This window comes from Varroa destructor, unplaced genomic scaffold (assembly GCF_002443255.2).
Source record: "Varroa destructor unplaced genomic scaffold, Vdes_3.0 BEIS01000006.1, whole genome shotgun sequence".
Classification (NCBI taxonomy): domain Eukaryota; kingdom Metazoa; phylum Arthropoda; class Arachnida; order Mesostigmata; family Varroidae; genus Varroa; species Varroa destructor.
Genome location: NW_019211459.1, coordinates 29,278,301 through 29,299,517, shown reverse-complemented (window position 1 = coordinate 29,299,517; position 21,217 = coordinate 29,278,301). Strand labels below are relative to the sequence as shown.

Here is a 21,217-nt window from a genome sequence, read left to right as displayed (position 1 = left end):
TTTAAAGTGTGCAAATTAAGAAGCAGTGGTCTAAATCAGGCCCCAGCTGCGGTGAATCCATATACTCAAATTGTGCTTCTGCTAATCGACTGAGAAGCTGCTCACTAGGACATGCAAAAGCAAACGTACAGAGAATGCCGATGCTATCGCTGGCTTACTGTGTTCTCCCATGCATATTTAAGCCGCTGAAACTATGTGATTTCTTCACGCTAAATTGTCTACAAGTACATTCAGACACGATTTCGCTAATTTCTGCTATCCAGCATTGCAAAAGATAATTTTCTAATAGTGTCGTCGCCGGTCTAAGGTGCCAAATGTGCTCCGCCACCGGTAAATGAATATCGCATCCATGCTCACCTAAGGACAACGGTGGACAAGATCGCTGAGATTCATGACACATTCAACTACCTGAACGTGGAACCAAAAGCATTGTTCGCTAAATTAGGCCTTTGTGTTTTGAGTTGTACATCCAACATCGCCGATTGGTATTCCATCAGACAGCTGATTTTCAGCACGAAACGAAGTCTGTTTGTGCTCAGGTTCTAACCTAGACTACAACGTATTCTTGAGATTTCCGAGCAAACACGTTACCCACTAAGTTATCACGAGGACTGCTAACTTTGGCCCAAGCGATGCGTACAATCGGTTCAAATTGTTTCCGAAATTTAAGCATTTAATAACAACTGGAACGCCAAGGACCTGTTTCAATGTAGCAGGGTGCTGAACAATCCTTTTTCAACCCCCTGCTTACTTCCAGTGTAGCTTAAAAATGGTATTTAACATATTAGTTAGGTCAAAAGTTGGAACAGTCCACAAGATTAGCTTAATTTAGTTGAGAAAAGCTCTAAGCAGAGCATAACCTGAAATTAAAATTAAATAATTGTAACCTTGTGGAGAATAAATCGTAGTTTCTGGTCACCTGTTAAGCGGAGGAGGCCTAAATTTAATTATTGATGTAAAAGAATGGTTAAGACTACGAGGAACGCGCCAAGACCAGTGTTTATGTCAGGCGAAGTACACGCGCGATAGAAGCCTTTCTTAACAAGAATCAAATTTTGTCATTAGCAGAGATATTAACAATTACCGCATTACTGAACGGAGACGATCGTGATTACCTATCTGAACGACTGTTCGGACGGAGGAAATCCTGGATTAACAAGGAAGAACCAGAGGTGGATCGCTATCAAAGAAACGACAAACTTCTAACTTAAATCTGGCTACATGAAATACTAAAAAGAGCGATCTCAAACGAAGGCTGTAAGGAAGAAGAGTCGTAGTATCCTCAAGATGAGGAGCGTGTAAGGTAGGTTACGAGTTCCAAAGATGTAAGAACAATATCAAACAAAGCTATTTGCAACAAAAACCAGGGAAAGGACCTTGGGGGTACAGGAGTTCTCCTGGTGGTCGTGTTCATCAGACGGAACGATTCACGTCCAGTCAGTGTGTTCAAATGGTGAAAAAAGCCACAATGCGGCCGCAAGCAGTAGACAAGCATTAATTAATGCATGTTTACCATCTGTATGATAAATTACAGACCGTAATTGCATTAGCTTAAATTTAAACTCATGGTGCGATTTTACGATAATACTTATTATGTATTTGGGTACTGTTGAAAAGCACTTGAAAAGGGCTTCTAAGAAACTATATACTGTGTATAATTTAGCCCAACAAGAAAAAAATGCATCATACTTTCCTAATTATGATTTGTCATCTTTATGTGTTTTTGAATACAATATATCTTATAAACATGGTTTGTCGGAATAACTATTATATATATTTTACAAGGACTGCATGTTTTCATGCGTTTTTTTTTGAGCAATTAACTCGTTCTTGGATCCTTAAAATCAAAGTTATAGCTTTTTGAGCGAGTACGAAACATGTACAGGATTCATTTTCGGAATTAATTCTCTATTGCAGATTTATGCGATAACATCGATTGACAAGTCACAAAGTTATAGCTTTTCAACATTTTGAAATTGGGATCCTATTTTTGGATATATTTGGGCAATGCTTTTCGCAATAGTTAAGATTGTGTTATAAATAAGAAGTGTAATAATTAAGATAATGTTTCTGAAAATGGTCTGACGTACCTGGAAAAAAATCCAAGTTATGCTATGAGATGCTAAAAACAACCTCATCCCTAGAATATAATGAATTAGAGAAAGAGTATCTCTCGGAGCTGTAATTTTGACAGCCATTGAGGATTTATGAAACATCCGAAATAGAAAAGTTACTTAATTATTATTAAGACTATTAATAATAATCGTTTTCATTTGTCCTATAGAATCGATTGTTGTATTTTCCTGAGCAAACAGTTTTAGAATTTCTAGCAACTTTGATGTTTCCACATACATAGTTTGTTTTTTTACAAGCAGTTTGAGACTTTAATAAAATTTCAGAAATTATTAGGTTTCATATCACGGAATAAGGGCAATCTAACTTCTATATGATACCAGATCAACGATGCAGATGTGATTGATAATAACAATTAAACCAATGCAGCAAAGTTACTGAATTTTTATAGTCGAATAAATAGAATGCATTGGGTTAAATGATGAGAGAATTGTAATCCTGTGATTTCAATGAAACGCATTAAGAATTGTAACAGTAGTGAAAGTTCGCAGATGGAAAAGCAGCACAATAATTTTTATAGTGTCCGACGCGTATGTGCTTTGTCGATCATACGTAAGAACGAGCTAGTTGATCAAATCCTTTGAGCCCTAGCTCTATATATATCAATTGTTAGCTATTTCAGAATTTTTACCTGTGTGATGATACCACACGAATCAAGTGGAGCTAGCTAATGGGACTCCATACTGCTGTTTATGAACAGTCGGTCAGTTGATAGCGAACTATCTGCACAAAATATGTATTTCTCAGTTATTTATATAACTGTAGTACTGGGATTCTACGTACTGGCCAGCCCTCTGGCTTTAGCGTCTTTATTAAATTAGTTCGAGACAAGCAGGTACCGTGTGACGGCTAAAAAAACGACACGGTGAGAAACGGAAACGAAGTTGTGGAATCAAAGTTAGCAAATAAATAATCAGTACCAGTAATCCCTAGGGTAATGTGCATCTTATTGTAAAATACAGTAATATCAATAGTGGCAGTTAGTGTTTACCAACTATAGCACACTTCATAATTGTTGTAATATAATTATTTTTTTCTTTTTCGAATAGAGTATTCGCAATGTAAATCTTCGCCTTGAAAGGTAAAAAAAATAATGTCTGCACTGGATTCGTTCAGGTAAACTCATATGGTTTCATTTGGCTTAAATTATGCATTCGAATGACTTAATTTTTAGGAATCAATGACTCCCTTAGAATGTGAACTGTGCATACAATAAAGTATATATTTATATTTGGAAAAATAAATGCCACGCATGGAAGTTGTGAACATTATAGATCGTTGCGCAAAGATTATTAAGATGCCTTACAGATTGATCAGAAAAAATATTTTCTGTTACAGCCTCCGCTATTTTGCGATGGAAGTAATTTATCCCGTGTTATTTCAATTGCTGTCCTTGCTTATGTTCTATGCTTATGTTCTATGCTGTCGATGCTTATGTTCTATTGTAGTTTTTATGACGCTTTGGAATTTTCTTTATTAGAATTTCTGTACGCTCATAATGTCATTCTTTGTGGTGATACATGTTCACTGTAACCCCTATTGAGCTCAAAAGCAGTTCTATTCGGAACCTAAATCACTCATTAGCAATTTCCAAAAGTATTTTTTTATACCCGCAAACAATTTTTTAGTACTAATCCTATATAACCGGACGTAAAATAGGAAAAGCAATATTGTGCTCTTCGTATTTTACGTCCGGTACATCAGCTGTTAGGCATTGCTTCAGACGACTGGCTCCCAGAACGAATCGAAGTGTGAGTGTTTGCCGGGATCGAACTTTAACTATTGCACATATCTAAGTGTACGGGACTTCACTATTGCGGAGAATAACTTCGAAACCTATTTTTTGTATTAGCGTCATATAATGTAATTTATTTTGTAAAATGAGACTTTTTATAATTGCCTTTAAACCGAACAGGGGAAGAGGAAAAAACAGCATCCCCCATCAATGTAGCTGCAAACAAGGAGGCGAAGCACCGACTGCGACATGAACGATTGTCCACTTAAAGAAAGAAAAAAATTTTAAGTGATTATTTTTACTGTTATTGCACTGATAGGAATAGAGCTGACAATCCCTACTGCTCTGTTACAGCCGCACTGCAGCCGTTAGACGTCGCTTCATACGGTAACTACCATAAAGCGAAGTGTGTTTACGACAGGGATCGAACCTGGACCACAACGTATTTGTAAATGTAACATACAAATACCTTAACTGCGTTATCACAAGTCTATATACATTTACAAACGTAGACCCATCAAGATGTTCCTGAAATAAGCCGTATGTAAAAGAAAATCAGCAAAATAAAATGCTGGGTTTGTAAGCGGCCAAAAAGCCTTTAAGTCAAAGCTCAAATTTCCAAAAAGTATTTATACTTTCAAAAAAACAAGCGTTAAAGCTCATCTGTGCGACCTAATCAACGATAGCTATCCTTCGCTTGAAAATAGACATGTATTTCTGTATTAAATAACCAGAATAATATAATGAATAGTTTTTCACTTTGTTTTGAGTCTCTAAAAAATGAATCTCATTAACGATATTTCGGTTAGCCCTATAGAACAATTTCGCGGTTCATATAGAAACCGTAAGAAAATTACCAATAACGAAGATCATTGATTTAGGACAAATAGTATAGTTTAGGTAATTTTAGCGAATAGCTGTTATCTGTGAAGAAATTGGTCAATAGCTAGTCTTGAGCTGAATACTAGCCGAGATCAGAAAGTTGACTGGAATATATTTGTACCATGTGCGGTGTGGACTCCATGCTTGAAGGACTTTTTAAAAAAGAGTTGGCTAAGTTCAGTAATAGCAGATTTGAACTGAAGGTGCGTCCCTATCGATTTTGAATCGCCCTGTCGGCGATTCTAGGTCCATAGGAACCCTTGAGCAGGCGAGATTATGACGAAATACGGACGGCAAACAACCCATACCTGTGTGCCTCATAAAATGACTGAACTTGGAATTTTCATAGTACTGGCCTTGCGAGTACTTGAACTGTTGTTATCGTAGCCGTTCCGTCTACTCGGAAGATTTTGCGTGACGCAATGACTCGTATTACTGCGTGTTCTCGAAGAACGGCCGTTTATAGGGTAGTTTTATCAGCCGCTGGAGTCAGCGACGTAAGTCAGAGGCACCTCTGCTTCATAGTAGTGGCCATTGCTCCGCAGAAGCTTTCGCTGCTTTTTGGAACTTTACATAATGTAGAGGTTCTGTAAAATATTTGCCTAATAGGGCTCCCAAATATCAGGATGTAAGGGCTAAAAGGCCATTGAATTCTAAGCGTATTCCTATGCGTAGTTTAATACAACCATATAGGACGAGTATTGCCGCGGTACTAGCCTAAGCCCATAAGGGTACAGTTAATGTGGTATGTCTATTTATTGATGAAGATTCGTAGTTCATCTACTTCTTGAGCAGTAATAGTGACAGGTGTGCCATTTGCATATATGCATATGAAGACCCTTACTACCTTTATATGCAATAATCCAGGGTGATTTTCATAAAACTACCTCCTAAAAACACCTACAGTGGTTAGATATCTTTACTCTATCTAATATCCGATTTAGATATGGAGAAATCCTCTGAGAAAGTCCCATGACACGGGGACTTTTTTTAAAATCGGTTATGTCCTCGAATCGAAGCCCTCGCCAAGAATAGTAATGTAAATAGGTGCTATTGATGTCTAAAATTATAGCCAGGCGGTGATATCGTGAAACGAGAAGCTTTTCGGTCCTCAGTTATAGCTAGTGCTTTGCTGTTAGTTGAGTTGGTAAGGTGCCTTATTCCGAAGCCACACTGGTTTGGAGATAAGGCGTTCTGTCTCTCTATTCCTCAGGTATAAAGTATTAAATGGAATGGTTAGTTCCAAAAGATATGCCTAAGACCGCACTTAAATTTCCATTTAAAAAAGAGCATGATTTACATTTAATGGGACTGTAAGTGTATTATACAGTGCAAATTATTAACAAAACGGTAGACAAAGATCTGTGTAGAGAGCCCAGTTCCATTGACTAAGCAAAACTAAAAGAGCAGAACAGATCAGGTTGACACGGCAAATCCATCTTTTTCTAAAGGAATGTTACGCACGTGGCAAGAGTTTTTTGCAAAAGCCCCTTAAGGCAGCTAGGATAGAAGGTCCTTTAGCACAATATCCTTCCGATCTCTCGGCCGACGGATTATCACGTCTTCCAACTAGTGGCTAACGAGATTGAAAAATGGCACAAGATCGTAGCGAATGACCGTGAATCTATAATAAATCAATTAGTTTCAGTCAAAGTGAGTCTTTTATTGGATGAACGAGCCGCCATTACTTTCTGAAGAGTCTTATTGCGTGGCTATACGTAACTCACTCTCCGCCAGACAACAAATAAACTTTATTATCCCTAGTGGAATAATTCGTTAATTATCCTGCTTTTGTTGTGCGTGGCCCGTCGACTAAAGTTTTAAGATGATGGTAGATTTTTTCCACCAACCGTTTTATAAATTATCTATTAGCACCAGAATATCTTGTCGTTAGATTATTTCGTCTTAAAAAGATTGCAAAATAAAAGTGAGTGACAATTTGCAAGGAATAAGAATTTCATATATGTATTAGTACATAAAAAGATGATTTTTTTTTTTGTTTTGTTTGCAATGGGTGCTTTTAAAACATTTCGATTTTTATAAATGTTTGTGTCCATTTTGAGATTATACAGTAGCATACATTTTAACTTAGAAAAACTGTTTTTTCACCAACTTGTGTTCGTCAGCTTAGCTGATGGAAGAACTAACCCAAGAGTCTCAATTATTAACTTCTTTATGCAGCGCGAGATTTAAGAGAGTTTTCATCATTTCCCTTAATCCGGATCAATCTACGTAGCCAAAATTTGCTAGTGAAGCTTTCATCTTTCTTATGAAATCGTGAGGTAAACGGCAACAGCCTTGGCTTGGCTGTGGAAAGAAACACAGTAGACGATCACCGTAATCGAAACTTTTTAGCGTTTAAAAGTTAAAGCAAAACGATACTTCTATAGTTTTGAATGTGTAAAGTGAATATCAGCAGGCAACGTTACCATTATGATAAACATATTGTCCAGCTTGAAATCTAATTCAGCAATAATGAAGCACACCTTATACAGTTGTATTTCATTTATTTAAAAAAGAAACATTGTCCGAACTTACTATTGGGCTCAAACTAGATATGTTAGAATGTGTAGCTTGGCTATTCATCCGCCGTATTACAATAAATATCAGTATCTAGCAAATGATTAACCTTTAATTGATATAGATCAATAGATTTATACAGCTTGCTTTTCTGGATTCGTGTAGATTTTTTCGTCTTTTCCCCACAAGGTATCAGAGTAATGCATAGGGCATATCGAGCCAAATACATTTGGCTACACATTATTCATATTAGCTGCGCGATGTTGGATTAAATGTTACATTCGCCCCATCAGCCGCAATCAAACATTCCTCACAACATTTACGTTGTTGATTTGCAATGATCATATTTTCTAATTCATCATGCACATTCAATGTTCATCATGCACACTAGTTCGTATTTCTGAATTATGTCATTATCGTACATCCTCACCAATCTTGCAGCTAACATGAGTCACCAACGTATAGTCATTGAACGTATTCGCACATATACCGTGTACATGATAAAAATCAAATAACGTTTTTCATACATCTTTATACAGTATAGTTAACGTCTGTGAATAATAGTATCACGCTAAAGGGATTCTCAATTCTTATTAGAGGGCTGATTCTGAACTTAAACTTTGTAACCTTAGTAATTATCGAATGACCTCCCTGAGCGATTGTTTTGCACAGCGCTTAATATAAAAGCGGAAAAACTAGAAAATTTTAGTCTATTGCATAATCAAGACGCAAGCTTGCAGGTAGGAGAAAATAGGTAGAAATACAAGTTTACAGTTAAAATGTTAATTTTGGCCTTACCTTCATTCTAACGAAAAGTAGTTTTTCAAATGTGTAGGTTTATCCTTGCCTAAGGATTTTAGTTGGGATTAACATTCTGATTTCAAGCACGACTGCGACAACAACTACAAAGAATCATGAAACCAAAAAATTCGTGAATTTCATTTTTAGGTCTTCCTCGCAGTCTTTGGTGTGATCACCGAGATTGACGGACGAACTTCGTCCACCAACATTTTTCTCTCAGCCAATAAAATCGTGAAGGTAGTCTGCTTTCGATCTATATTTCAGGTATGAAAGCAGATTTCGTTTTTTTTTGCAGCTCAATTTTTAAGTACACATTTCCTAAGCGAGTGTCTCTAGGCGACCGCTCAGTTCTTTTTGGATAATTCAGTGAGCTACGTACGATTGATCCACTCTGCAACACACAGTTTTGAATCCAATCCACCCGATTCACAAATGTGGCGTTACTGCTGCGCCCCTCCAGGGCCTATTCTAGCCTCCTCTTACAGTGGTCAACGCATTACTAACCCATGCAAAAGCATGTTGCATAATTCTACTGAAGTATGGAAGATCTGATAGATAACGCTGAATTTTGGTGCCGTTCCAATTGTTCAATTGTATCTAACTAAAATTTGACAGTTAAACAACAATCAGTTACATGTTAGTACTAAGCCATTTATTGTTACCGTTGAGATGAATAAAGTGCACTGTGCTCTTTTCTAGAAGTACTGCAGATCGGTTTTCTTGGGGGTCAAAAAACATTAAAATGCATTTCTACCTGGATAAAAAACTTTTGTAAAAATGGTATTTGTTGCTACCTGTCCGAAACTGACTTAGGGCACTTGGTCCTGGTTTTCTACTATGTAAGTATAATGCAGACTTTTATGGCGCTATATTATGTTTTATTATGTACAATCATGACTGTTTAGAGTGAGAAAATGGTTTGTTTTGCAGATGTAAACCCCCTATTCTATATTTCCGCGAGCCATTATTGTATCTGTATAATAATGTTATGATATCTGCTATTATAAATTTATAATAAAGAAAGCCTAATAATTGCATATACAACAAAGAGCGCCAGAATCAGCGATGGTATCTTTGATTCAAGAAGCGTGTTATCAATGGCTCAAAGCAGTTACGGTTTAGCAATAACAATTCATCATTCATCTGAATATGACTAAGCTCTAAGGTGACTGTATGTGTGTACATAAGCCGGCTAAAGTTAACTTACTCTACCGCTTCCCATTGTGTTAGCAGATCATATCCATTAAAGGTCCAAAATAGTTACCCATTTATTTACTTATTTTTGATGCTCTATTTTTATACTATAATCTCTATTGCGGACTTATACATATCTGTTACCTGCTTTACAATTTAAATATGCGTTTGTTTTTCAAGTTATAGTATAGAATTGGTTATGTACATAATTACTGCTATAAACACTATGGCTCTTTTAGGCGTTATATGGTTGCGGTAATACAATTTTATACATCGTTATACTTATTCTATAATACGAAATATTCTGCAAAATCAGCAGCGGTAATTGTACTATAATAATAATAATAATAATAATAATAGTGATAAAGCATTATGCGTAGTAGGTAATCGTGGTATAATAAGAATATATATATATGTTGTAACGCCGCGCGTCATCTTCCATGGATTTGCGTCACTTCCATCCAGAGATTTTTAACGGCATTTATTTATACCATGTAGTAGTTTATTAACAGTTAAGACAATTCTATTAGAGCAGTAAATAGAAACATCCCGTTCAGTTCATAAGAGCCAGGTCGAATCAGCAAACTTTTTACGTTACAAATAACGTAATTAGATATTTATATATGTTAGCCTTTTACTGATAAACACAGCATAGCACAGTTAGCAAAATCTTGCGCAGCAAGGATTAGAACCAAGGGCAATGATGTATTTGATCGTAATTGTTTTGATTTATAACCATTTTTTAGCAACAGAGGCTAAGTTAGCGTTCAAATATTTCGCAGTCTATCAAACCTTCAAGTTTTATTGAACAATTGGTAAATCATTTATTTTAGTTAGAGTAGTTAATGTCATGTTACCAGGAACACGAAACAAGCTCTGTTGATTACTTTTTTGAGGCCATACATTATGTAGTCTAACTATCAGTTACTACTTTTAATCTGGCGCAGCCGTTGCCCGCCAGTTGCTGTACTACTGAGCGTTAATTTTATGGAAAGCCGCGAATGTTAATTTACGCCTATCTCTGAAAATTTGATTGACAACAATTACGTATAGTTAGATGTGCCAGGCACGCGGATCGCACAGTATTTATACGAACCTGTAGAAAGATGAGACGCTTTGCTGAAGATCTTAAACAGAATATACGCTAAAGATAGTTGATGACTGAAGATAAAGCATAGTATTTTTTTTCTAATAGCAAAATCGTATGCAGTTTTAATGCGGACACCAGTGATGGCCAAAATTTTTACGACCGAGAGAAAACCGTGCCTGGCTCTCGTTCCGCTGCAGTCTGTACGTAATGAGGCAACACGATATTGGCTGTATTGTTTATTGTGAGATAAGCACTGGCTTGCCACAGCTGTGGGAGATAAAAAAAATCTAAGCGTTAAAGAAGCGTTCTGTGCTTTACACTTCACGGTACATCCGGTTGCATTGAAATTGAAGACCATTTGAGCGGCCACTCCTCAAAATCTAACTGTTTCAGCCTAACATATACGCCCTCTTCATATCATTTATAAATACTTCACAATTCTTTAGCACAATATTATATAGACATTTGTGCTGCCTATGATGAGGTGATATACATATATTGCTTAAATGTCCACTCGAGTTTTCTCCAAAGAGCGATTCTAAATCAATAATAGTTCACGTATGCAAGCGGAGAATTACATGATAAATGAACACAGGTAAACAACTTGGCCTGCTCTACATAATATACCCGGAACACGTATTATAGATTCCACTATGCAGAAGTGTAAATTTTATTTAAATTGTATTAAATAGCTCATTTGTGTTTTTTCAAATAAAGGCGAAAACTTTACGACCTCAATCAATTAAGTGGCTTCAAAACTATGGCCTTTAACGAAAAATTCACAAATATAACTATGGACTGTTATTAGATCTTGAATGGAGAAACAATTTCTTTTTTCGTACAAAAACTTCTAATCCAGCCGCGTCTACGGAGAGAATCATTTTCACTCTATTGCACGAGAACGTAGACTGTCGTTTTAGCACATCAGTATTGTTGATCTTTACGGGAAGAGCATAAATAGAATATAAAAAGGTCATATAAGTTACAAATGAACACGCTTTTCTCATGCTCATGGTAATAACAGGTATAAATAAAAACCATTATAAAGCGAAAAGTATAAGACTTACAAGCCTGTCCAGGATGGTAAGTCTTAGTTTAGGAAATATTACGTGGACTTTATTGTTGTACGATGCTTTATGAAGTCAAGTGTACCAGAATGAGATCGTAGAAGCTTCCCGGTTTAAGATTGGATGAGAATTTTTTAGCATCTTATGCTTTTGTGACATAATTTTTTGAGTTTGTCGGTCATAGCTTATATTGTAAGAATATTCGCCCCTCACGCACGGTCACTTAAAACACACGGTTCTATATCTTCAATACACAGTATTACTAGACTAAATATTACTTCCTGCTAATGCTATAATAACACTATAAAATTCAATGTTTGTCAATCGTCCTCATAACCATCCCCGGTTGGTTATGCTACTAACGTGGTTAACAGACTGCTTCGACGCCTGTTTTGCTGTATCTTTCTGTGATATATTGTGTCTGTCAACGTATCCTAATATAATCTGCCCTACACATGGCCGCCAAAGACTGTACCGAGTAACGTCCGGTAGTTTTGGGTATCCGAGGTTGACTATTACGCGGCGAGATCCCATTCCCAAGTGACACATAAATCGACCAGGTCAGTGGATAAGTACGAGTTCACTGTAAAATCAGCTCCGCCGCATATATGTCCATCTGACTCATAGTTTTTCGTACCTTTTGCATTTATTGTTAGCCACTGATTAGAATTAATTGCCGTTTTCATCGTGGAAGGACGATCTTTTCCTCAGCCGCTAGCATTGGGGACCGCATTTGTCGGCCATTGCACATGCAACTTATGGCAGGATCATTATCGTCACCACTGTCTTCAGTAATTCTAATAAAAAAAAATATAAAATGTTGGTTATACAGCGAAGTGGTTAAACTGTTCCTGTGAAGACTGATGAGCATTAGACCGTCTTGATGCTTGAACTCTGCCTACCATTATTATTGTATTTATATGATGATGATAAACAGTATTTGCTTTACTATACCAACAGCCATTTGCTATTCTTGGGTAGTTATGCTCATTGGGCCGTGTGTATAGCAGTCAATCATAGGCCACTTTCCGCTTTTCTTGTTCAATTGACCATTAGCGTGTGCGACTCCATCGGCGCTGCGGAATCATAAAGTGTGTCTGTATCCTGCGTTGGTTCTCCCTGAAGCTGACACTGATTGCTAAGGGTGCCTGCTCCACAATCACAAAAGAAGCGATCGTGTCGGATAAATTCAACGTCGTGGCCTGAATGGCAGGAACGGATACAATTAACACAAATGGCGTTACGCTCGGTAGTATTACATGTACGACATCGGTAGAAATCATGCATCGGAAATGATGTATAGCTGCTAATCTTGTAGAGGCATTGGCCACCTGCTACGGCTTTTTCCACTGCGTCGTGATTACCGTACAGCCGATTGTTTTTAAGCTGAGGAGATACTCCACTTGCTAGGCATAGGCCGCCGAAACGATTGTTGAATACCTGTATTATCAGAGAGAAAGAACGTCGCTTAATCGATCATCATCTTTTTAACGTTGCGTCATCATCGTTGTCACATTAGGCGACAAAATCCATATGTCTTGTACAAAATGATTTCAGAATTATATTGAATTGAAAAAAAAGAAGATAGACAAAGAAAACAAAAATAAAATGGGCATTTTGCTATTGCTCTCGCTTCTATAGTCCAAATAATTTCCTCTAATACGGAAGGTGACACAAATTGAAAATTTTAACAGTTTTTAGTAAAGGAAAAATGAACTATTTCTCTGCATGTGTTTACTGACCTGGTTTCCCTCGAGCGTTGCCGTGGCGCTATTAGTGATCTCGACGCCGGCTGCAAGCCCATCAAATATACGGTTTTTCCGCAACACTGGGTGACTTTGCGTTGAGATCAGCACACCCGCCTAAGTAGAAAACCATAGAAAATATCAGTTAAATAAGTAACCAACAACTTAGTTTATAGGTAAATAGCGATGTTATAATTTAGTTTATAGGTAAATAGCAAATTATCAGGCTAACTTAATAGCTGTCGATTACACACTCGACTGTGCTCTTGATTAAAATCATGTGACATGTGTACCTGTGCATTCCGGAAAATGTCGTTTTCCTCAAGGACACCTTTGCCTCCATTGAAAATACAAACGCCTCCGTCTCGACCATCGTAAATTTTGTTTCGTCGAAGAGTCGGGTTAGAATCTGTTTTGATCCATACACCCGCCATAGCGTTATCAAAAATCTCATTGTGCTCCAGAACGCCAAGTCCTGCCAATCGTAACGTATAATTTTGTTATACTCCTACTTCTTCCATAATACTTCTAGAAATTGATAAATTATTTTTGAAAAATCGTTTTTGAATTATTTGATGCTGTAAAATATACAAATGTTGCGATTGATGATTGAGGTACATTTTGAAGCTAATCCCAACATTTAAACTTCCAATTTCTCGCGTCTGTGTCGATATCTAGAGCGGAATGTTCATCGTATTCGCGCAGACGTGTAATGTACAGTGACATTTTAGATCATATGGTACACTAATATACGGCCGCTAATCAGACTTCCGTTAGAATTAGCAGCAATTAAATGTTTCATAACCCGTCGTCACTTTCTGCCAAACTCATCATTCATGTGGAACAACCAGCTGTTTTCACAGATATGGTTAGACCGCCAAAATATTGATGGTCCTTAATTATTGTTAGAAACACACTAATAAAATTAGTCGCTACTCAGGTGTTATAGTCTACATAGAAAACGCTTCTTATAATATTCTCCAGGAGAGCGCTATGCTCTGTAAAAATATATACTTGCAAGAAAAGGCTATTTTTTCGCAACAGGTAACCAATGGTTGCAATTAAATTCATGAAATAATCATAAAACAAGATGTAGAACCTTGCAGGTACTTCAGACAACAGGTAATACAAAGAAAATCAAGATAAAATAAACTAGATGTAAACGTTACACAGCGCACAGGTATAAACTACAAACCTCCATTGTAGACAAGAACTCCGCCATTTTGGCCTCCCCAAATTTTGTTCCGTCGAATCATTGGGTTACTTCCTGTTCGGATTTGAACGCCGGAGTACAGATGGTTGAAAATGTCATTTTCTTCAAGTCGACCATGCCCATTATCGTAAAAATAGACGCCCACCTGCTTTCCAGAATGAATTCGATTCCGCCGTAGCACTGGCGTGCTACCCGTTGTAATCCATACACCCGCCAAAGTATTAGCATACACCTACACATAATAATAAAAGAAGTACATATAGTATAAAGCTTTTAACGAAAATTTAGAAAAAATGAACTTACCAACAGCTCATCCTTTCTGTCGTTGTTTCATACTGTGAAACAACGTGTGAAACACTGTCTAACATTCCACGATTAAACTAAAAACAAGGCATAACTACACATCCTCCCTTATTTTTTTTTGACTTATTTGCATGTAATCAGCTTATTAAAAAAAGCCTCTACTACGCGATTCAAATCAGTGCAATGAGTCTGATGTATATGTGGCCCTTTGGAAACCACGCACCGCATACGCATACGGTAAGATAAGGAGTGCTCCGATCTGCTTGGGGTTTTGAAACCTCAGATCGAGAAGCACCGCAAGACTGTTTTTAGAATACAAACGTGACAGCATAGAACGTACAACAATTATTGATAAAATTTTATTGAATACAAATCAGAACGGGCAAGCTTTGCGCAAAGGTTGAATGATATCTCCACTGATAGCTGTACATGGATGTAAATCTATATCAATCGCATGTTAAAATATGCAAATACTTTTATATATCTTTTTACGAATATGTAATACTGAAAATTAAAAGTAACAAACTAATAGAAAAATAGAAAGAAAGTTATCCTTAACAGCATTGTGCCTATAATACGTCAATTATAAGTGCCAACGGAAAAGTCTGTAATCTATTCTGTTTGCTCTCATATACTTACGTTGTCATAATTTATATTTCTCTTTTTTTAATATCTTTTTTTATATTATATATATATATATATATATATACATATATATATATGTACAGGTATCAACCTGCATAACAGCTCATGCACTAATTAAAATACTTTTTCGATGTTATTGAATATGTAATTTCCAATAACATTTAAGATAAATCCACCTTGTTTCATTTATTGTAAGCCTACCTCGTTTTCCTCGATGAGTCCTTGGCCTTTCTCATGAACATAAATGCCTCCATGTTGCCCGTGATGGATTTTGTTATGGCGTACAATAGGGTCTGAATTTGTACGGATCTGTATACCCGCTAAGGCGTTACCGTGTATATTATTGTGCTCGATTAGGCCACGACCTTCTCCAAAGATATAGACTCCCCCCTGGTGACCATTATAAATATCGTTGCGCCGTATTGTCGGGTTGCTGTTAGAAGTTATCCATACTCCAGCGAAGTTGTTAGAATGAATCTTGTTGACGAGAAACTGGCCTCGCCCATTCTCGTGCACATACACCCCACCAGTTTGTCCATGGTGTATTTCACATCTATAAAGGCAATATGCCATACAACACAAACAAATACAATAAGAAACAAATGTCATGAGGTATCTCGCTCAATTATAAAATTAATTTCTAAAATTTATATTAGAATTATAATTTTAAAAAATATAGTCGACGTTGTTGAATGAATTATATATTCTACTTTACTATTGATATAGAAATAAATACGTCTTATTGAATTAGCATGCTGATTCGTGTTAGTAATATAGGGATGCCTGTTATAAAAATAAACACGTTCGTAAGAAGAAAATTCGGCTGGCAGCTGAAGCCCCTTAAATCGGTGATTTTAGTCATAAAAAAGCTCATTTTTCAACACAAAAATGCCCTCCTGGCATTAAAATAGTTTTTTTGTAAACCGGTTCGTCTTAATAGGATTTTATCGTACGCACCGGACAACTGTGGGGTTAGCTCCGGCTTTAACTTCAAACCCGGCGATCCGGTTGTTGTGAATGTCGTTTGCTTCAAAATAGCCCAACCCATTGTCGAACGTAAACACCCCAACGTCTCGGCCATGATGAATGTGGTTCCGTCGCATAACCGGGTTTGCATGATTTTTTACCCACACTCCAGCTAACGCATTCCTGTGTATTGCCAAAAACACAAAGAAATTCAATTATTATTACGATTAATATTAACATCATCTTTCGGCTTTCGATCTTATTCTAATTAGCTAGTTGTTTTGAATTTTACTACAGGTACTGCTCTTAGGTATCGCTTTAAATGGCTACTGCCCAGTCTAGAAACTTCTCATATGAGGGAACCATATGCTCCTCTCATTGGTAAGCAAGCATGTTACTACCATATATCCTTTCGAATCCTATCACCTACCTATTCTGAATGCTATGTCGAACTGCGAAAACAATCGACTTAGCCGTGGGTATAGGAATTCTATATACCATATGCAGAATGCCATCCAGTGCAACTGCGTAATGGTTTGCCAATCTAGTTTTTCTAGAGGAGTTAAATTGTTTATAAAATCGGTGCGAAGCTTTCAGAACTTGAAACTGCTCAGTTTAGCGATGCTTATGTCCAGAGGCGTCAGTAAGGACTGATATGCTATGGTCGTCATAAAATGTACATACATGTGTTTCCATTAAGTTAACAACATGTAAACATGCTATCTTCAATTGATTACTACCCCTATATGATTTTCTACCGCAAAACAAGTATTTACTCCAGCACACGAGTTATATAAAAGAAATTCAAAAACAGAATATTTCATGATAAAAACAGAATTTTGTTTCAGAAATAATATTAATATTCTAAACAGCACTCAATAAAAATAAACAATCACTCACCTAGATATCTCGTTTTCTTCATAAAGACCCTGCGCGTGATCTGTTATGTACAGCCCTACGTTCTCGCAGTCGGAGATGTCACAGTGCCGTAATGTCGGCTCAGCGCCGATTCCTGTTGCAAATGTTGCCACAATCCTTACGTTTATTTTTTTACGTTTACGTATACTTTTACGTTTATTTTACAACAAATTTAGATAGAATTGGTGTAAAAGTAGGGAGTTTTTTTAACATCGTGCTTAACATAGATCCGAAGAAATAAGATTTAGGCGATCGAAAGATATAGCTTAATCTTGACAAAATGCTACAATATGTATCGGTCACCTTTTCCATAAAGAATTTCTTTTATGAAAACACGAGATTTTCTTCGTCGTGAACTCCAAAAGCTCTCGACAAAATTGACCGATAAGAAGATGCTAAAGCAAACGAATTTTTGGCATAAACACTTCTATCTTTGAGCACGGTAACGGAATCTAGGCCTATGCACAATTTGTTATACAAATGTGTTTAGACATAACATCGTGACCTGGTGAAACAAAAGAGATTTCTGGTCAGACGTCAAACGGGAACTCGATTCCTATTTTTCAGACTAATATTCTTAAAACATTATGGAGTATCTATCCGAGACGTCTTTTACCAAAGCATCTATCAACCTTTATGTTCAATCTCAGTTCATGAACGTAACGGTTAGTTCAATATCAGAATGCCGAACTCTATAAATACCTGTTTGTTAACTTTTTTTGTGAATACATATACATCTCAGGGTTTTTCTCGACGACCTTTACTAAATTAGCTTTTTATGGGCCTTCTCTGTTTCTTTTTTGTTTTGAAATAGGCGTTTTTAGTTATACATATCATGATATAAGTAATGCAAGAAAAGATACCTCCGAAAACTTTTATATTTTTCATAAACTCGTACTACCTAACCTAAGTTGCATGACTAACATAGTTGCATCATTTGTTGAACAATCTATTTCTGCATAAACAACAAAAAAACACGTCCTCTAATAAAACATAACGTAAGTAATATATTTTATGCTAAGGTTGGCTTATCTATTTCATCACAAATTTAGTTTTTATATTTTTTACATTTATAACTAACTGTCCTTACTGGTCAAACGCTTGTTGTGTGATCCACTATAGCTATTACTGCTAATGCTGAGACATTTGTGAGACTTAGTATTAAAGACCAAGTGAATAAATTGATCATATTCGATAACAGACAACTCCACTCATGCAGTATTTTCTAACTACATTGCTCCTGTAGGGATACGTGTTTTAAATTTTGAATGAAAATGTAATTTTAGGCACCTCGATTTTAAAGAAAAGTCATAGCTTTAAAGAAAATAATTTTTGTCTATATAAGATAAACTCAACTGAAAAGCATCTAAGAAAGGTTATCGTCTTGCTCCTTAGCTCAGGCTTAAAGACACTTATTATTCAATATTTTTTCATGATTGAAACGTACTTTGTTAATTAAAGCATAGTATGACCATTTGCAAACATTAGAAGTGAATTAGTAACGATAAACATTATATTGAGGTTGACTTTATTAATTACAAAATGCTTTCATACCTGATACGCAAACAGCGGCTCCCACAACAGACTGAGAACGAATAATACAATGATCAATAATAGGCGCCGAATTTTCATTTATTTCCAAGCAGTAGTGTTTGTGATGGGGAACTGAAACCACGTAAGTTCAGATGAACGTAGTAAATTTGTAAAAAACGGTAGAACTTCTCTGCCTTTTATATATTTAACTAAAGTAACCACGTATTAAGAGAATATAGGCTTCAATCATTTACTTAATTAATACTATTACCATTTGAGCAGACTTCTGGAGCAAATCGTAGTGTGACATAGCCGAGATAAGACCCACGACTACCTTCAACAAACGTAATTGTCGATTCCGTGTCGCGCTCTAGAACTACAGTTTCCGCTGGATTCCAGCCGGGTCCACACCCGAGCATATGTACGGGACTGTCCACTACTAAAAACTCATTCTTGTAATTTCCACTATGAATTAAGATAAGTGGATGTAATCGTTCAGGTGTAGTACCCAAACATCCGTTACGTCCGCTGGATTCGTCGTCTCTACTGTTATTAATGCCGGATGAGACAGTTAAGCTATGTGGCCCTTGGTGGCCCGATTGGTGCGCAAAGGTAGTTCCATTGGTAGTGCTGTCCATTTCTTCCGTATACGCAAACGCACTTTCGATTGTATCAAAGTACGCTATCGTTCTCCCTTTATACCTGCAAGTTTAGACGTAAATGTAGCCTTGAAGCTCGCAGGTGACTGCAGCTAACTTTTGCATTAAATAAGCCTTTTCAACCTTTTTTTATGACACATCCTGAATTGTGCAACCCAAATCACCAACCTTTCAGGATTAGATTCAGCCTTTGTTTGCCAACCGGGACGAACGTGAACTCCTCTGTAAAGCTGCCGGAAGCTCTCCTTCCATGGATTGTCCGCTAGCACTAGTCCACATGCTGAAATAACAACATCTTACTCGATTCTAAAACTAGAATAGATGTAGCGCAGGAGGATACTATAAAAACTGCTTAAGATTAGACTCGGTTGAGGGAGGGAGGGGGGGGGTCTGCTCATATATTTGACTTCTGTGGTCAGATTCATACAACAAAAATGAATCATATTGGATTGACCTTAAAAAAATCAGCTAAGCATATTTCAACACGGGACTAAATAATACTTAATCATTTTTACATATATAAGTTGATTATTCAATGCATGGTTACGTATCCATGGATACGGTTAGGTACCTGATAGTGTCAACGATGACGACGACAATGATGATGACGACGATGGTGATGAGATTCCGTTTCCAAGTTGATAGCTATTAGCATGTAATCCTAAAAAAATATCTCTATGTTAGGGCCCTCTACCGGTTAGAGCTACAACCCTATTTTTGTAGGTCACAAGTGTGACAACACTACAAAGTACATTTGTTTCTCATTTAAACCTAGTTGCTTATGCACATTGTAAGGCGATTACGAGGTGAAACTAGGTTTAGTTACATAATCTACTATATTAACCTCCCGATAGATAACACCAGTTAATGGACACAGAAAAATAGTATCAACTTCCTTTATTATGGTGATACGTCTTGATAAATGATTGGGTAGAACAGCGAACTGTAAATGTTCGTAACTGGTTGCAAAACAATACCATGATTTGTTTGCGAAACATTGCCGGCATCGGCGAGATGGCCTGAATGAGAAGGCCTAACTTCGGCCGATGATCCCGCAGGTGTTGTCCGTTCAGGTGAAATCCATGGCTTAACGAGCATTCCAGGAGTCACTCCAGAACCATTCGAAGTTCCTAATGTAATGAAAAGATTAGTTTCTTCAAAGACTGCTTCAAAACAAACTTAACACTTGTAGGGACCCGTGGAAAACAATTGTGAGAATCAGGATGAGACTTCCGAAGCAAAGATTATAAAAATGCCCAATTATTTATAAACAAGCATTACTTTTTAAATTTCAATTGATATGGCATTGATCGATTCAGCCATGACCAGCATACGTTTAGGACCTGTAAGCCGCGGTAGGCACCTATAATAATCTTTTAGTTAAGTAAATAATATGGCAAGGTTGTCCCTCGGGTCCAAAGTGAGCCCCAAAACAAGGTTCATTTTATAAACACTTTACTTTTATGTAGCATTATTATATAAGTCATTATGAGTTTGAGCTCATTTTTAAACACAAACAGATGCCAACAACAATTACTTATATTTTGGGTAGTTTAAATCCAGCTTCATCTGGTTAGCTAACTAAAACAACCAAGCTCAAAACCGACCGTATGGTTAGTAAATGTGGCACAGGATTCATCAATAGTTGTCAGATAGTTTTTTTTACCTTCATGTCCAAAATAATCAGACACTTCATGTTTTTTCGTCTAAAAGTCATCTAAAAGCCATAGAATTTACTGCACATCTCAGTTGACAAGGGAATTATGCTCTTGCTAGTTTGCTAACAAATCATCCACGGTGGAAAGCCCGTAGT

At 36.8% G+C, this 21,217-nt stretch overlaps 2 protein-coding genes across 6 annotated transcripts in view; one reads left to right on the top strand and one right to left on the bottom strand.

Moving 5' to 3' along the window:
* The window catches only part of LOC111253480 (uncharacterized), a 35,921-nt gene extending 31,303 nt beyond the window's left edge, over positions 1 to 4,618 (top strand). Inside the window, exon 15 of one of the 3 annotated variants that reach the window (XR_015330719.1) lies at positions 4,223 to 4,618. The gene's annotated coding sequence lies outside the window, so the exon portion shown is untranslated. Of the gene's footprint in view, positions 1 to 1,065; positions 3,138 to 4,222 lie in introns of those variants that run through there. The other 2 variants (XR_002674677.2, XR_002674676.2) reach the window with 2 other exon arrangements.
* A 2,619-nt stretch (positions 4,619 to 7,237) lies between these two features.
* LOC111253479 (F-box only protein 11-like) overlaps positions 7,238 to 21,217 on the bottom strand; it is a 39,003-nt gene continuing 25,023 nt past the window's right edge. For all 3 annotated transcript variants that reach the window (XM_086993817.1, XM_022812924.2, XM_022812923.2), the window contains 12 exons: positions 20,382 to 20,534; positions 19,976 to 20,065; positions 19,573 to 19,684; positions 19,017 to 19,447; positions 18,767 to 18,877; positions 17,195 to 17,306; positions 16,286 to 16,477; positions 15,530 to 15,881; positions 14,363 to 14,612; positions 13,461 to 13,642; positions 13,165 to 13,284; positions 7,238 to 12,862 (listed from right to left, as the gene is read on the bottom strand). In XM_086993817.1, the coding sequence (XP_086849943.1) occupies positions 12,464 to 12,862; positions 13,165 to 13,284; positions 13,461 to 13,642; positions 14,363 to 14,612; positions 15,530 to 15,881; positions 16,286 to 16,477; positions 17,195 to 17,306; positions 18,767 to 18,877; positions 19,017 to 19,447; positions 19,573 to 19,684; positions 19,976 to 20,065; positions 20,382 to 20,534 (2,504 nt within the window). In that variant the 3' untranslated portion in view covers positions 7,238 to 12,463. The remainder of the gene's footprint in view (positions 12,863 to 13,164; positions 13,285 to 13,460; positions 13,643 to 14,362; positions 14,613 to 15,529; positions 15,882 to 16,285; positions 16,478 to 17,194; positions 17,307 to 18,766; positions 18,878 to 19,016; positions 19,448 to 19,572; positions 19,685 to 19,975; positions 20,066 to 20,381; positions 20,535 to 21,217) is intronic.